The following is a 17309-nucleotide window of genomic DNA, read 5'->3' as shown; positions in this document are numbered from 1 at the left end:
ACAATCCGCAGTTTGTCAGAGGTACAAACACAAGACAATGTGCTTTTGTGTTTATCTGTAGTATTTTGTTAATTGTTGGACTATGCACACATGCTAATAGAAGTCTTTTGGACCATGAGCGCCACATATGAAGTTAAAAGTTGGTAATACTTGACGCTGCTTGAGATCTTTGCATTCTGTTTTCTTCTGTTGCTCTCCATCTAGCTGTCTTTGAGCACAAGAACACGTCCTGTGCTGAATGTTCTCAGTTGGTTTGGAAAGAAGAACATTATTACTATTTGATAAGCAATTATAAAAAATATTTTTTTTTTTAATAATGTGCAAGGATGCATCTTTTGCACGGGAACACCAGTGACATTTATTAAAATAAACAGGGTCACTTTTGATTTCCGGTTATTTTTTAATTGTAACACTGTGTGCAACAAAAGTGACCTTTAGCTGTAACATTAACATTCTCTTTGCTTGCTCTGTGTGTGTCCTTCCTGCTTTAGGAACTCGCATCAGAGAGGAACTCCATGGCTAATGTAAGACGCTTCTTCAGCGAGTCAGTGCAGAGGTCATCAGGGTCATCAGCGGTCATGTGGTCCACACGCCTACTTTTCTTCTTCACCCTCTTCACACCAGTCACGCTCGGTAAGAGGCGCGCACACACACACACACGCGCACACACACGCACACACACACACACACACACACACACACACACACACGATGGCTGCATTTTTGCCAAACACCATAGTGAAATATGAAATATAGCTGGATTATTTTCCAGTGAACGAGCCATTTTATGGGCCTATCCATAACTATAAAAATTGTGTGAACCTGTTAAAAGTGCGTGAGATAGAGTGCAGATGTAAGAGGATCTGACAGATCAATAATCATAGATGCAGACGTCTAGACGCTGTGTGTGTGTGTGTGCGCCACATGCTAGCGTGACCCCATGTGCGCGAGTTGGACCTTTAGCATAACGTTTGAGCTCAGAGGACACTGGGGAATTGGCCATTGGGGGAACGTTTTAAAAACATCAGGGCAACGCTCAGCACAAGCGCTGCCTCATCGATGTTCCCTGTATCTCTGTAATGCACACATTCATTCAGCCGCTCTCCTTTTTTCTCACTGTCATCGATTGCCTCTTTTCTCTGGCACTCACCTTCCTCCAGTCTCAAGGGCGCTAAAACACAGTTCCACCTCGACAGCAGCCTTCCTGCCTGCACTCGATCCTATTTAAACCAATAACCTACATTATACCCATAAGCCATTTCAGTTCTATATGTCAGCCCTGCCCACACACTTATGCACAGTCATTTCTGCTGGCCTTTTAGAATCAGAACGGCTCTTGTGTGTGTGTGTGTGTGTGTGTGTGTGTGTGTTGTCAAATCTCAATGGAAATGATTGCGATGGCGACGGTTAAATACTGGATCCTGACTGGATGATGATTTGGCATCACTTAGGGCTGGGCTATAAACAATATCACATTGTGAGATTGTGATAAAATTGATGTGGATAACAATGATAAGCTCTGGACATTTTTACTCGACGTGGATTAATCTAACAGCAGAAATAAAAGTGACAGCAGCCAGTCAGTGCATGCTGCTAATAACTCTCTTGTGTGAATGAATGGCGCGGTTTCGTCTGACACACAAACTCAAACAAAACATGACGCTCACGGTGTTTCTGTGTCTGTCTCAATACATGAGGACATGAACACATGAACTTCATCTCCAGAGCTGCTCTGAGAGTCAATTTTGACTTTCATCTGAGAAAAACTACCATCAAATACACACTGGAACTGAAAGTAAAACCGAAAGACCTTCATGACAACCTGAAGTCCGGTTTCACTTGAAGAAATTATAACAGAAATATGTTACTACTGTATACTTAAATATAATTCTCAAGTAATAATAATATTATTATTTGTAAAGGGGTCATGAACTGCCATTTTGTGCTGTTCTCTGAGGTCCACTTATAATGTTATCAAAAGTTTTACATCAAAACATCATAATTTATAAGTAATAGGCTATTTTCTGTCCTGTTTTGACCCCCTCATCAGAACGCTCTGTTTGAATAGACGTGGCGGATTGTCGACTCAGAAGTAAACGCCCACTGTTGTGATTGACTAACAATTGTGTTTGTTTGACAGCCTACAGCCTTCACAGATGGATGCTGCTGTGATTTAGGTTAAATATTCAGTATACGATCTGTAATAACAGACAAAGCAATAGTGACCACATAATAAACACAGTTACTCACACTTGTCTTATTGTCTTCGGAGCATCTTTATAGTTTGATTTCTGTGTAGACCTGCATTTGCCTCTCGTTATTTACACTAAATGTGTGAATCGGTGGGTGGAGCTAAACAGGCAGTGATGTAGAATCGGTGGGCGGAGCTAAACAGGCAGTGATGTCGAAGCAGGCGTTGATCTTCTTCTGTGGAAGCGGGGCTTAGCCACACTATTAAGTCATAAAGTGGCACATTCCACAACCTGTCGTTTTGGCAGATTGGCTTCAATATAAGCTGTTTTTAAACTAAAAAGCAAGTTTTGAGTTCTGAAACTTGCAGGATGTTTTTATAGTACAATGACATCTTGTATGTCAAAAGATCAACAGAATTTTGATTTCTCAGTTCATGACCCCTTTAAGGAATATCTTGCGGTTAGACCACAGATGTCAAGTTTGAGGCCTGCGGGCCCAAACCGACCCGCCACCTCATTTCGTGTTGCCTGTGAGTTCATTTCTGAAACCTATAAATGAAACGTCTCCGTTAATGCTTTCCTTGTGAATATGAACCCGTTTGATGCATATGATCACACCGGTGTGTTTAGAATGTTCAGTTCATGACGTGATCTAATGCTAAGATAGAACTGACCAGTCAGTTCACAATTCCACAAGCTGTCGTTATGGCAGACTGGCTTCAATATAAGATGTTTTTAGACTAACGGGAAAGTTTTGAGTTCTGAAACTTGCAGGATGTTTTTATAGTACAATGACATCTTGTATGTCAAAAGATCAACAGAATTTTGATTTCTCAGTTCATGACCCCTTTAAGGAATATCATGCAACCAAGGTATTTTTTTTCCATTCATTTATACAGTTATACAGTGCTGTTGTGCAGCATCTAATTTGACAAAAAATAAAAATGCAATGTTTTGTTGTAAATTAGTTATGATTGTATTGAATCATAAAACAGAATAAAAAAAAAAAGGAAAACAAAATTTAGGAGAAAATAAAAGATATTTCATGAAATTAAATTAAAATAAACATTATCTTTACATTCATTCTCAAGGCCTAACAAACATGTGGAAAGCATTTCCTTCCCCAATCCCCATTAATGGTAAATGAATATTGTGTTAAATATTGACATCATATGATATGGAAAAAAATATTGTCATAATATTTTTGGCCACATCGCCCAGTCCTAGCATCTCTGCTGTCAGTACGTATGCTAATCAGAGGCAGCAGCAGAATATGAAATTAACTCATGCACACAGTCAAGTGTCATTCACATCCCTGAGATTAATTTCATAAGAGCGAGTGTGCGTGAGTGTCTCTGTCTGTGTCTGTGCACGCATTAGAATGCAGTTTATTGTGTTGGTGTTTGTCTATGGCTATATGTCATGCGGGAAAGGAGTGTGTTGCTACGGTAACAGGAAAAGGGTGGCGGTAAAGAATGTAATTTTTGATTTAAGTGTCTGTGTGTGTGTGTGTGATTTAAAGAAAGGTTATTACCGAGGGCATGATAACTTGATAGATGTGACTTTTGGATGCAGATATGAGATCTTTCTATTGTATAATGAAGAATAGTTTTACTCACAATAACCATTCCTTTTTCTACATGCCGTCTCTCTCTAACACAATCCAAAAGCGGATTATTTTATGTTTGAGAGAGAGAGAGAGCGTGTGAATGAAAGATGAAGAACATTGTGTTTATGTTGAAATTTGTTTCATAGTTTGTTCAATGTAATATATTTCTCTCTCTCTCTCTCTTCGCAGTTTTAAGTCGTGCTCCAGTGCCGATGGCTGTGGTGCGTCGAGAGCTGTCGTGTGAGGGTTATCCGATCGAACTGCGCTGCCCGGGCACCGATGTCATTATGATCGAGAGCGCCAATTATGGGCGCACAGATGACAAGATCTGTGACTCGGACCCTGCTCAAATGGAGAACACTCGCTGCTATCTGCCTGATGCCTACAAGATTATGAGCCTCAGGTAGAGAGATACATTCACATGCTTTGTGCTCTATTGTTGTCTCACAGGTTGTATTAATGTGTGTGTCTTTGTGTGTGTGTATGTGTCAGTGTATGGCTAGGTACACACTACAGCTAAATGAGTCAATCCATTAAGAAGAACCATTTGTGTCTGCAACATCTGGTGAAATTATAAACCTACTGTAATAAAAATGTTTTCATGCAATATTTAAAAAAAATTATGTGCATTTTTATGTGCATGTAGCCAGTCATAGAAACAAATTCCAATTAAATTTTATTTAAAATATCTAAAAAAAATACAGAAGAACATGGATTACACACACAATTGTGCTGTGATAAACTGTGTACTGGTTTGCAGATTCACACTGGATCAGTCACATTTATATGAACACAGGATTTAATTTAATTGAATTTAACTGTGCCTGTGAATTTTGATTCCTGCCATCACACTGTTTATTTATTTTAAAAGAATAGGGAGGTAAATAATATTGTTTTATATTATTTAACATTAACTGACACGATGAAGAGGAAATTATAGCGTTTAAGTTTTCAACGGAGACAGGATCTACTCTCAACATTCTTTACATAATTAGTTTATTCATGCTTAATAAGATTTCTCAAGCACAAAGAAACTGTTTTATGTAATTTGTTCTATTTTTAGAAAATAATCATATTGTTGGCTATTGAATATGAATGATAGGAGGCCATAACATATAAGTCTTGTTATTGTTAACTAAAAGATAAACTATTCTTTTTTTTTTATTTAAATAAAGCTAAATTATAAATATTAGATAAAAAATGAAACTTAAAAAAACTTGTACTGGCAACTAACTGAAAAAAAAAAATTTTAATGTTGAAAATGCTAAAATCATGAAAAACTTTAAACAGATTAAATTAAACAAATATAAAAAAAAATGACAAAAGCACATAACAAAATTACTCAAACTTAAACTAAAATAAAAATGAAAGCTAATTCAACATTTTAAGAAATACTGTAATATTATATAAAAATACTAAAATAATACTGGCCATAGGATTTTGAGAATCTCGTCACATATGTTTGGAATATTCAAACAATATTTTAGAATATTAAATATAAAGTATTTATTTTATATTAAAAATAAAATATTAATTTAATTTAGCACATAGTAGCATGTGTCTGACAGAATGCTTAATATTTACTTTACAATGAACCTTTTCAAAATGACCATATTTTACAACCAAATGCACAGCTGAAACATTCAGGCAGTGACAGTCGCAGTTTCATTAAATCAGAGTAGTGTGTACAGACCCAAACTCAGCAGCTAGTTGGTAATGCGGTAATCAGGGCCGTTTCTAGCCAATTTGACGCCCTAGGCAAAATCCCTATTGCCCTCCCCCCAAATTATATATATATATATAATTCCTGCTAAAAGTGCCAGTACGTGCGCTCATTGGCGCCCCTTCAGCTGGTGGCGCCCTAGGCGACCGCCTAGCTCGCCTATGCCTAGAAACGGCCCTGGCGGTAATGCTGCTATTGAGTTATCACCATGTCAACTGTTGCAACTTAGAGTGAATCCTGCATTCCGTACACACATGGAATAATAATTTAGAGTATGTATTGCCACATTTAAATGTGGTTGTCACTCCCAAAACTTTGCAGTGTGTACGTGGCCTGTGTGTTAGGTTTCAGTTGAGCACGAAACTGTCAACACTTTGATTTGTAGGCATAATTAGCACATAAGAGCGTAATAAAAAAACAGGGAAAAGACATTGTGCTTCAAAAACAGGTGTTGCAGAACAATGCAAGCGTATATTTGTGCAGCGCTTTTTTTTTACACAGCGTGTGGAATTAATCAGATATAGTCATTTGAGATTGTCCACATTACATAACAGCCCAAACATATTAGCCATCCTGTTTGCGTTTTTCAGAGTTGTTTGGCAGGACAAATTAATTCTTTGCCTCCAAACTGTACAGATGAAGCCGAGCTATGGAGAAAAACAGAACCCACGCAGAACAAAACCCCATTAGCTTCTGCATCATCACAAGAAACATTATCATTTCGGTTCTGGCTAATGTCGAGAGCACAGCCTGCTATCTCTCTGACCTTGACTTTGACTGGCGACGACAACCTGGCACCCCATGGCGCAAGAAGAAAGATGTAGGGAAATGGACTATGCGTGAGAATAATCGCCAACCATGAACGGATGTGTCATGCGGCGTAACGGCATGTCTCGCTCTCATAAAAGATTCATAAAAGTGCTGGCTTCTACTGTATGTTTTTAATTTTGAACTGGACAGATTTGATTATACAGGTTTTTCTTCATTCAGAATGACTCCCAGTGTGTGTGTGTGTGTGTGTGTAATCAGTGGAAACGTTTAAACGAGAGAGCACCATATCCTGCCCTGAGGTTGCCTGTTATACCCCCTGCCACACACACACGCGCACACACACACACACACACACACACACACACACACACACACACACACACACACACACACACACACACGGCCTCAGGGTAGACCAGACTGTAAGATCCAATTAGCAATGCCATAGACCATGGCCCAGAGTCAATGTGGAGGAAATGTCCATTTATGAGTTCTCTTTCATACACACACGCACATATACCTGCTCACATTCTCTTGTGAGACTCGATTTAGATGTTTACACGCTGGCAGGCCACTTTCATCAACACATGAGAGATAGATTTTTCAGTTTCTATAACTCTGAACTGCTAATGTGCTCAGATTGTAGCGGTGTGTAATTCCCATAGAGGAATTAGGAAACGTTCCATGAAACGGAAGACAAGAAAAAGATTTTGCCTTTTTTCTCTCTTCTAGGTCTTGCTCGGCTGCTTTTTATAGAAGCTGTGGCTGGAATCACACATCATTTATCATTCTCCACCTCATCTCCCGCTCTCGCTCTCTCTCTCTCTGTCACTCGCTCTCTCTCATTTTGTCTGACCTTTACATCTCACTCAGTTTGGGCTAATGTATTCACGGAGTGCGTGTGTGTGTGCCATGGCAGGCTAATGCTCTAATCAATGAGGGGAGCTAATTGGAAGGTGATTGTTTGGGAGCCCCTTATCCAAGATCTATTGGCAGACATAATATATTACACAAAGAAATTTCAACTAGCAGGTCTGATGCAATTCAGAGCAGAGTGAATAGAACTGATTTCACATGCTGCATGCTAAACAGTTATTCCAGAAATGAAAACGGCGAGAGAGCCTGTGATTGGTCAGGAGATTTGAGTTTCTCAAATTATTGATCATGTTACATTGCATGTGGAAATAGTGTTGCTTTTGTTAAAAATGTCATCCAATATCATATTCATTCCCAATTCTGCAGTGTGAAAAAGACAATTCTTATTACTGTAATGCAAAAAAAAATAAAAAAAAATTTTATTTTGATTTTTTTGAATTGCCAAGTATATTTGTAAAGTACAATTGTAAGTATACAGTACATCACAGTAGTATTTGTATTGAATTTGTACGTAATATAGGCTGATTTTAATAAAAACATCATTCTGTAAATACACAAGGTGTTTAATTGCAGTATTACTGTAATAAAATGGCATTTTTTCACATTACAGAAAGTGAAGTTGGTGGTGAATGTGCTTAATTGTCATGCCAATAATGTCATTAATTAAATAAATATAATGTTGCATATAATATATCTGTTGTCTTATATAATATCTAATTTCTTATTATTTCTTTTTAATTTAGAGTCGAATATGACCAGAACATTGTGGTATTTGCCCTTAATCACCAATTAAATCAAAATTAGAGTCATTTATACGTCAATAAAAGTATACTTTCAGTATATATATATATATATATATATATATATATATTATATTCAGTATATTTCAGTATATGCATGTACATTTACAAATTTCTAATAAATAAAACTAGCAAAAGCATGTACTGTAGCAAATTCAATGCAAGTTCATTCATATTCGTTGGTGTGCTGCTCATGCTTATTTATTTATTGATTAGAGATTTCCCTTCCCAACTTCTATTGATTGTGAGGGAACGGGATTTGTGGTTTTGCCAAGCTGTGACGTAAACTAAAAACTCCTGACTGTTTTCAAAAGGAACAAACCCTTCAGTATGTTCCCAACTCACCGTTTCATCATTTGTAAACACTGGAAAGAAAACTGCATGTGTCGTCAAACCTTTTCATTGGTTTTTAAGTCTATTTTATCTTTCTGTCATTGACATTTTACATCTTTATTCAATGATTGATTCAAAGTGGGACAATGTGGAATTCTTTCTCAAAGCAGATGGTTTTTGAATTGATCACAGATATATATTTATTGCTGTCAGTGACAACAATCAAGTCCATCATCTTGGCATTGCTAGCATCATACTCCATTGTTGAGCTACAAGCACGCTCATAACTATAAAAAATACCCGACCTTATAGGACCCATGTCATCAAATGATTACTAAAAATGATATCCTGTGTGTTTGCAATTATTCACACACATACTGTTAGAAACCTTCGGATATCTCAGTCAGGTGATGTTTTTCAAGGTCTCTGTACATCTGGATGATGCTGATATATTCATTTGACATGCACTGCCCCAGTTCATTCAGTCATCTCCTCACTACAGCCTGTCTGATCAACAACTGTGAACACAAATCTTAAACACACAAGATTTATAATGGGTGTTTTGTGCATGCAAATCTTACCTTTAAAGAAAAAGACAAAAGAATCTCCTCTTCGCTCCTCTCCTCCTAATTTAGGTCATATCTGAGTGTTGCACACTGCCACACAAGAGCTGTCGCCCCGGAAACCAGAGATGCCCCACAGCACTCTGGGAGTATGACTGTCACACTCACTCAGCACAGCAATTAGTTTGATTGGTAAACCAAATTCAAACGTGACGTTTTAATCTCTAAAGGTAATGCATGGAATATAGGGAAAAGCTCTACTAAATAATAGCGCTAATACGTGAGGGGCGGGGCTTTGGCAATCAGCACTACCAATGACCAGTCAATCTACTCCACAGCCAATCACGGGCCCCCTCCTTGTCTGGGCCCCGAGGCTTCAGCCTCGCCTAGCCCAATGGTTAATGCGGCCCTGGTCATACCCATGTCATTATACAAATTTGTGTCCTCATAAATCACAAAAATGCGCGCGCACACACACACACACACACACACACACACACTTAACATACCTGCATCTATACTTATACACAAATGCCAAGATACCAATCCTATACAATATTCCACTGTCTGACAGTTTGAAAAGTAAGATGCAAAACATGCACACACACTTGAGTCCGTCGTATAATGATTTTCTGAAGCTAAGCTTGGAAACTTAAAAAGTGTGTTTGTGTGTGTATTTTAAGTGCCCCGTGGGGTTGGACTGGAAGGTTTCCATGGTTATTCATTGAGGGAGATATAACGGCGCTTTAAGATTCTTGTGTGTGTTTGTACATGTGTCAGTTGTGTTTTGTGTGTGTGTGTCCATTCGTATTTCTATAAGGTGTAATAATCATGAAATATGACAGATATGTCATGTGGTGGTCATCCGTATGTGTGTGCATGTGTTCCTGCCAAGCAGGATATGTCAAAACTGTCTTTTGCGCTGCTTTTTTTGTGCCTGAATTCGTTCTGCTCTGTATTTTCAGCCCTACATGTACATACGACCTACATATGAATTACATTTGAACAACAGCATGTGTTCCTGGGCTCTTTGGGGAGCCCACATTTTGAGTCTTTCAGCTTCATTGAGATTGTTGAGTAAAAGTGTATTTTTTCTTTCATTTGATGAAAATGGTATTTTAGGGCTCATTTAACTTTTATCGTACATATTGAACGAGTACATACGGTTCATATGCCTAATGTCAGATTGATATTGACTGAACTGAACAAATAGCCTTGCTCTATCTGTCTGCATATATATATATCGTTCTCTCTTTTGTCTCTCAGGTGTAACAACCGAACTCAGTGTGCGGTCATTGCTGGCCCTGATGTTTTTCCTGACCCGTGTCCTGGAACGTACAAATACCTTGAGGTTCAGTACGAATGTGTGCCATACAGTAAGTATTTCTCATACTTAGGGATTTGAACAAATCTCTAACTTTAAGTATTAAACTTTGGTGCATAACTTATTGCTTTGTGTTACAGGCTATAGACATGAATTATTTCTCAAACCGTGCGGCTTGTTGAGAAAAGGTGTGCTATTACTTCTAAGAGATCTATGAATGCATCAGACTTAAAGGAATATTCTGGGTTTAATACAAGTTAATACAATTGACAGCATTTGTGGCATAGTGTTGATTACCACAAAACATAATTTGGATTTGTCCTCAAGGTTACAGTGAGGCACCTACAATGGAAGTAAAAGGGGCCAATTTTTTTTGAAGATTTACAAGCAGAAATGTAAAGCTTATAATTTAATGAAAACACCTGCATTAATTCATCTTGTGTGTATTATTTGCCCTATAAAGTTATTTTTATCATTTTTTTATGGTTGTTTTAGGGTTTTTATGAAAGTTAAGGAAGTTTTAAAATTGGATAAAACATTATTTATGCCTTGTGGCGTAAGTGAGTATTTTAACATACTTTTAACAAATTGATCACATTCACTTCCATTGTACTGTAAGTTCCTCGCTGTAACCAAGATTTTTTCTTTTTTCAAGTCAGAATGGAATTTTTGGTAACTGTCAGTATGCCACTTGTATTGAAAACAAAAACTTTCTTTTAAAAAATATTTTCTATCTGGTGGGTGAAAAAATGGGTGAAAACTGTAAAAAGACCAGGAGCCTCAGGTTGTTTCAAAAAATGTTTCCATGTCAAATTTCTATCTACAACATTTGTCGCAATATGTTTGAATACCTCAGAAATGATTTCTCTTTGCCCCTCTCTTTTTTTTTTTAAATAGCAGAAATTGCGGATTTAGAATCACTTGGAATGTGAAGATTGCATTTTCTACATTAATTATTCAATAAAAGTCTGTTTATTATTTAAATTGTTCTTTTTGAGGTGGAAATACTTTCCTGGGATGAAAAGTTGTGCCTTATGATGTAATTCCGTTGTGATTCCTGTAAACATTGCTTTACAGATAGTTACGTCATGTCCCTTTCTGGTATCATTGCACATACAGTGTGATATTTAGCAGGTTTACTGGCTTTACTGAGGTTAAGTCTTCATGACAAGCAGGTTGAAATATTGGATATAACTTTAGCCAGATGGCCAGTACACAATTCACATGCCAACACATATAATGTTTAGGATGTGTGGCTGTACTTCATTCTTTTTTTGCCTGGCCCTCTGTACTTTGTAAGTGCCTTATTTTCTTCAGTACGTGTAAAGGCGCATAGTTTTACCATGTTAAGACAATGAATTTGAACATGTCTCTTAGCACGTGCCCATTCTGGCTGTGTTCGAACATGAAGTATTTTTTAAGCAGATCTAAATTTACATCTAGATTTACCCACATATTAATATTTTCTTTAGTTTATAGCATCATTGCTTTACTGATATCTACTGTGCTGGAGTAAATAAATTAATATCACAATGTAAATTAAAACTTTTCTACCTGAGAAAGAACATTGAATAAACAATTAAAAAGGACATAAGTCTGACATCACACACAACATACTGATGCCTTATCCCTCATGAACAAATATAACATCTGATGTTTGCATACATGCAGGGTACCATTATGACATCCTTCATGAATAAACGACGTCTGATGTTTGATTACGTATATACCAATGTACCATCGTGTTGCATATGCAAATATAGTCTCAAATACAGCAATTTCATTGTCGCATTAATGCGAACAAACAGTGCATGTTGACAGTCAAATTTCACAAGTTCCATTTAAAGACTTTTGGCGCCGTCCACCTTCCATAACAAAGAGCCTCAAGACCATAATAATGACTCCATTAGTTCATGTTTTTATTCACTGTGCCACTGTCAATTTTCCATCTCAACTTGATTAGAAACTTTTGTACTTTCCTAACAGTTTAGCACTGCAGTGATTGCTACCTGGCACCTCAGATCTGTCACCAAATATGAACTTGTACTTGACAGCAAAATACAGTACATATGAATGAACTTCTGTTGCATTTATCCGCCGCTGTCCGGCCTCGTCCCATGCCATGACTCAGCCTGTCAATCATCTGAGGGCAGAGCGATGTGGTTTCAAGTTCTCACGGTTTCTGTGGGGTTGGTGTTCCAATCTGGGGTGGCCATGGCAACGGTGACGATAAATCAGTATCGTATGACTGCGGCACTGGCAGCAGGAAAAGCCTGAATACACTTACACTTTGTCTCACCTACACACACACACACTCACACTCACATACTGATTCACAAATGGGTGGAATAGCCGAGACACTAGCACAGAGCTAAATGACTCTAAGGACACACAGGCAGGATGCACACACAGTTCTTTTTGACCTTTTGACCATAAATCGTCCTGCACATAAAGGTCGTGAAGTGTGTGTGAGTGCTCATAAGTGCATACATGTGTGTTTGTGACCATCTGGTCAAGCAAAAAGCCTAAAACATTTTTTCCACAGGCCTACTAATTAGTGGGGAGGTCCATCATACATACGGACACGCACACAAACAGTCTCACACACACAGGCAGGTAATTTAATTACTTCAGTCTTAGAAACCCTTGGGAACATGCTCCAAATGTTTTCTTGAGGTTTTTCTGGCTTTCTCTTCTCCCCTGTGATGGAGGAGTTGGCAGAACTCCAGTCAACCTTTCTGCTTTGGCCTCAATATGGGACGTCTGTTTTACCTACACACTCAAAAACCTTCACCTCATGTAGACACTCAGTACCTGCTCCTTAGATCTGTGTGATTAACTACTGTCTTTACGGAAGGAATAAAGTAGTTTTAAATTACAGTCTAAGAATCTTGTGTCTCTGTAAGTCGTCTTATTTATGTTAAAGGGATAGTCCACCCAAAAATGAAAAGTCTGTCATCATTTACTCGCCTCGTGTCTTTCCAAAACCATACTGCTTTTTTTCTGTGGAATTCAAAAGAAGATAGTCTAAATAGTGTTTCAACTGTTTATTCATACAAAGTAAGTCAGTGGGGTCCAAAACAACATTGAACCCCACTAATTTTCGTGTTTATTATAAGCGCTCGCTGTAGTTCTTTCTCATAGAATTCGAAAGATTATTAAAACTGTATAGTTTTAGTTATAGTTATCGCCTTTGGTGTGAACTGCCCTTTAACCATTTGTAGGTTGATTCCTAAAACACTGCACTGCAGTTACATCCCAAATGATGTACTTAACAGTGTGCACATTTTAAATGGGCATGATATAATACTGTTAGCTTTAGTGTGTTTAGTCCTTTCCCTCGTAGTGCACTACATCTCGTTGTTTTTGCACTACTCACACTAATCATACAAAATGGCATTCAGTAGTGCAGAAGTATGTGAAGATGGACGTACCCTGTCTCTCTTAACATTGCTCTGTTTGTTTGAGCTTCTCTGCCAGCCCAGCATAGCAACATTGGCTCAACCAATAGCGTGAATTTGGGGCGGGGATATCTGTTTGACTGACCAATGACAGACTGGGAGTGTTTTGGAAACCTGTTTGAAAACAATCAATATTTTTGCAGTTCTGTTTCTGTTCAGAAATCTGTTTTCTAAATACATGTTATCGATCTTTCTGTACATAATTTACATTTAATTTCTTCTTCTTTTCCTAATTCTTTCATCAAAATGTCAATCTTCCAGGGAAATGAGATATTTCTTTCTGGTGGCGTATGTTGGACCTCTCCAATCATTTAGTCCGCTTAAACCCCGCCCCTCACTTACAATTGGCTGCAAGCTCGCATTGAGATATGCCTCCATCCAATCAACAAACGGTGGATGGAACCATGTCCCTGACATACATTTTTTTTCTTTTTCGATAATCCGCTTTGTCACACTACAGATCAAAAAATGTCACTACCTCAGTTTCATCGTAACTTTAGAAATGACTCTGGTAAACATACAGCAGAAACCTATGTTACATCACCCACATCAGCCTGTCGGTTAGTTGTGACGGATAGGGTACTAGTAGAGGAAATCGTAACCTCCCAGCAGGTCTCGACGCATCCTGTCTGTTCAGGCACTTTTTTATTCATTATCACTGACAGCCAATGACTATCTGTTATTGATCCTTTTACAATGTGACTGAAACTCGACTAAGTGTGCGTGTGGGAGACATAATTACTTCTAAATCAGATCTCCTGGAACCTCATTCACACACTCACACAGTTTCTCTCTTGTGTGGCGGCTTATTTATTGAGTGATGCATTAACAGTTCATCCTCATGCATATTTCATAGAGAAGAACACACACAGACACATACACAAAGGAACATAAATTGTTGCAACTGTCTAGATTGTAATTTTTAAAACAAGTCAAGCTCTTATTGTCATTGCACGAGTACAATGAAATTATTTTGGTCTTCCACTGTTAGTTGCGTAATATTTAAAATAAAGAAAGAAATGTAAATGTAATTAGAGAAATAAAGATGAAGATGAAAAGTATATAAAAAGAAACAAGTATAGAAGACTCCAAATTAAAAGTGTATGTAAATATAAATGTATGCAAAGATAGAAATATACAAATTTTTACATTACTAGCGTCACAAACGGAATTGCAAAAATACTAGTTGTTTTCAAACTTTCGAAACCACTCCCCCCTTTTTTTCATTGGTCAGCCAAACAACTATTCCTGTCCCTAACTCACTATGATATTGTGTCAGGCTACAAGTTTCTAATATAAAAATGCAAAATTCAGCTTTAAAACTGAAGTAAAACCAAATTAGAGTGAATCATATATCTTATATGAAATAAATGTATAAATAATGATACACGTTAAGTCTGATTAAGTCTGAAATTTTGATGAAACAAACCTTCTTTCTTTCTTTTTTTGTATTCTCTCTCTAGTTTCTTTTTATGCATTCATTTTTCTGGTTAATAGGCTAATATCACATGGGCACACTATATTTGTTTTCAAAAAATTATGATCACATTGTTAATGGAATTTCTAGAGTACAAATGAAGCACATTTTGCTACTTTCGCAAGATTGGGTTAAGATACGACACGCATTACATGCATATGGAATTGAATTACTGTGTACTATTTAATATTGCATCATTAATCTGTTGTTTCACTCTCTCTCTTTTTTTTCTTCTTCCACCCTTTTGTGAATGCAGAAGTGGAACAGAGAGGTAGGTCCATTACTTTAATGTAATTTAAGTGTGTAATTCACTGTCAGGCTGTTATGGTGCTATTTGATACTAATGACAGATTGGCGATCAGTAGCTCTTAATGGTTTATATTAGGAATGCGGAGGAGAAACTTGATCTCAGACCAAGGCTGTACTCCCTGAATTAGACCTCTATTTCTCACTGTCTCCTCTCTCTTGATCTCTCTCAGTGTATCTGAAGGCTTACCATGTATCAGATGAACAGTGAGGTGTTGCCGCTGTTTAAAACTTAAGCTGCCGATTGTGCTGACCACAAGACGTGGCAGTGGGAAACTGATGTCTTGCGATGTTAAAGGGATAGTTCACCCAAAAATTCTGTCATTAATTACTCACCCTCATGTTGTTCCAAACACGTAAGACCTTCATTCATCTTCAGAACACAAATGAAGATATTTTTGATGAAATCCAAGAGCTTTCTGACCCTGCATAGACAGCAACGCAACGTTCAAGGCCCAGAAAAGTAGTAAGGACATCGTTAAAATAGTCCATGTGACAGCAGTGGTTCAAGCGTAATGTTATGAAGCTATGAGAATACTTTTTGTGTGCAATGAAAACAAATGTAACAACTTTATTGAACAATTTCTTCTCTTCCGTGTCAGTCTTCGATGCGCGTTCACGAGAGTACCATGACGCATGGCCTTGAACGTTTCAGTTGCGTTGCTGTCTATGCAGGGTCAGGAAGCTCTCGAATTTCATACAGCAACGGAACTACCACATTCAAGGCCCAGAAAAGTAGTAAGGACATCGTTAAAATAGTCCATGTGACAGCAGTGGTTCAAGCGTAATGTTATGAAGCTATGAGAATACTTTTTGTGTGCAATGAAAACAAATGTAACAACTTTATTGAACAATTTCTTCTCTTCCGTGTCAGTCTTCGATGCGCGTTCACGAGAGTACCATGACGCATGGCCTTGAACGTTTCAGTTGCGTTGCTGTCTATGCAGGGTCAGGAAGCTCTCGAATTTCATCAAAAATATCTTAATTTGTGTTCCTGAAGATGAACGAAGGTCTTACGTGTTTGGAATGACATGAGGGCGAGTAATTAATGACAGAATTTTTGGGTGAACTATCCCTTTAAGCCAATCTTAAAAGGCCTGTGGTGAATCTAGACTGTCGGACCTTAACATAATAACTTTGCAAAGCTAGAGATGATGCATGAACAGTTATCAGATTCATCAAATGGCTAGAACACTCAAATTAAGTTTATTGGTATTTTAAAATGGAGCATTTTATGTCAGGTTGCCTTGATTTGGAACAGAATGGCATGCATATTACAAAGCACATTTTAAATTGACAATAACAGAAAAAATAGTAATTTTACTGTGTACTTAGGAGCCTCTCAAGGTTTTTTTCCAATACCTTTTTGCCTTGACACATTCACCGCTGGCTTCTTGATTGTAATGTTTGCAACTTTTTCTGTAAAGCTGCTTTGCAAACATATGCATTGTAAAAATGAACACGAGTTGAATTGAATGCTTGAATATGAATTTAGAAAAAAAAAATAGTAAGCTACCAAAACATTTGACAGTCACAAGTAATAAAAAAATAAAAAATTATTAAATGCAAATACACTTGAGTTTATCAAAGGCCAAGAGAAGTTCCTGGATTGGGACATATTGTGGAAAATTAATGTATCTAAAACAATAAAAGGAAACAGTCATCCAGTAATAGTTAAAATACCAGCCACACTTCCCATGAGGATGTCCCTCATTCTGGGAACGGAATGGTGGGAAAGGGCTGCTACTATGGCAGGCTTTCTGTGTGACTGTTTGTGTGCGACCGTGTAAGTGTATCTGCATGGTTTGCAGGAGTATCATTATAAATCAAAGAGAGCAAAATCATTAGACGTTCACACACACACACACACACAC

General features: G+C 37.6%; 1 protein-coding gene across 1 annotated transcript in view; it reads left to right on the top strand.

Annotated features, from left to right (window-relative positions):
* Window positions 1-496: 496 nt before the first annotated feature.
* The window catches only part of LOC107702411 (adhesion G protein-coupled receptor L3-like), a 77026-nt gene continuing 60213 nt past the window's right edge, over window positions 497-17309 (top strand). The window contains exons 1-4 of the mRNA XM_016504737.1: window positions 497-633; window positions 3991-4204; window positions 10134-10243; window positions 15386-15400. Of these exons, the coding sequence (XP_016360223.1) occupies window positions 516-633; window positions 3991-4204; window positions 10134-10243; window positions 15386-15400 (457 nt within the window). The 5' untranslated portion in view covers window positions 497-515. The remainder of the gene's footprint in view (window positions 634-3990; window positions 4205-10133; window positions 10244-15385; window positions 15401-17309) is intronic.

The sequence above is a fragment of the Sinocyclocheilus anshuiensis genome, unplaced genomic scaffold (assembly GCF_001515605.1).
Source record: "Sinocyclocheilus anshuiensis isolate Anshui unplaced genomic scaffold, SAMN03320099.WGS_v1.1 scaffold86, whole genome shotgun sequence".
In the NCBI taxonomy this organism is placed as follows: Eukaryota; Metazoa; Chordata; class Actinopteri; order Cypriniformes; family Cyprinidae; genus Sinocyclocheilus; species Sinocyclocheilus anshuiensis.
Note: the sequence above shows the minus strand (reverse complement) of the source record. Positions and strands in the feature narration are given on the sequence as shown.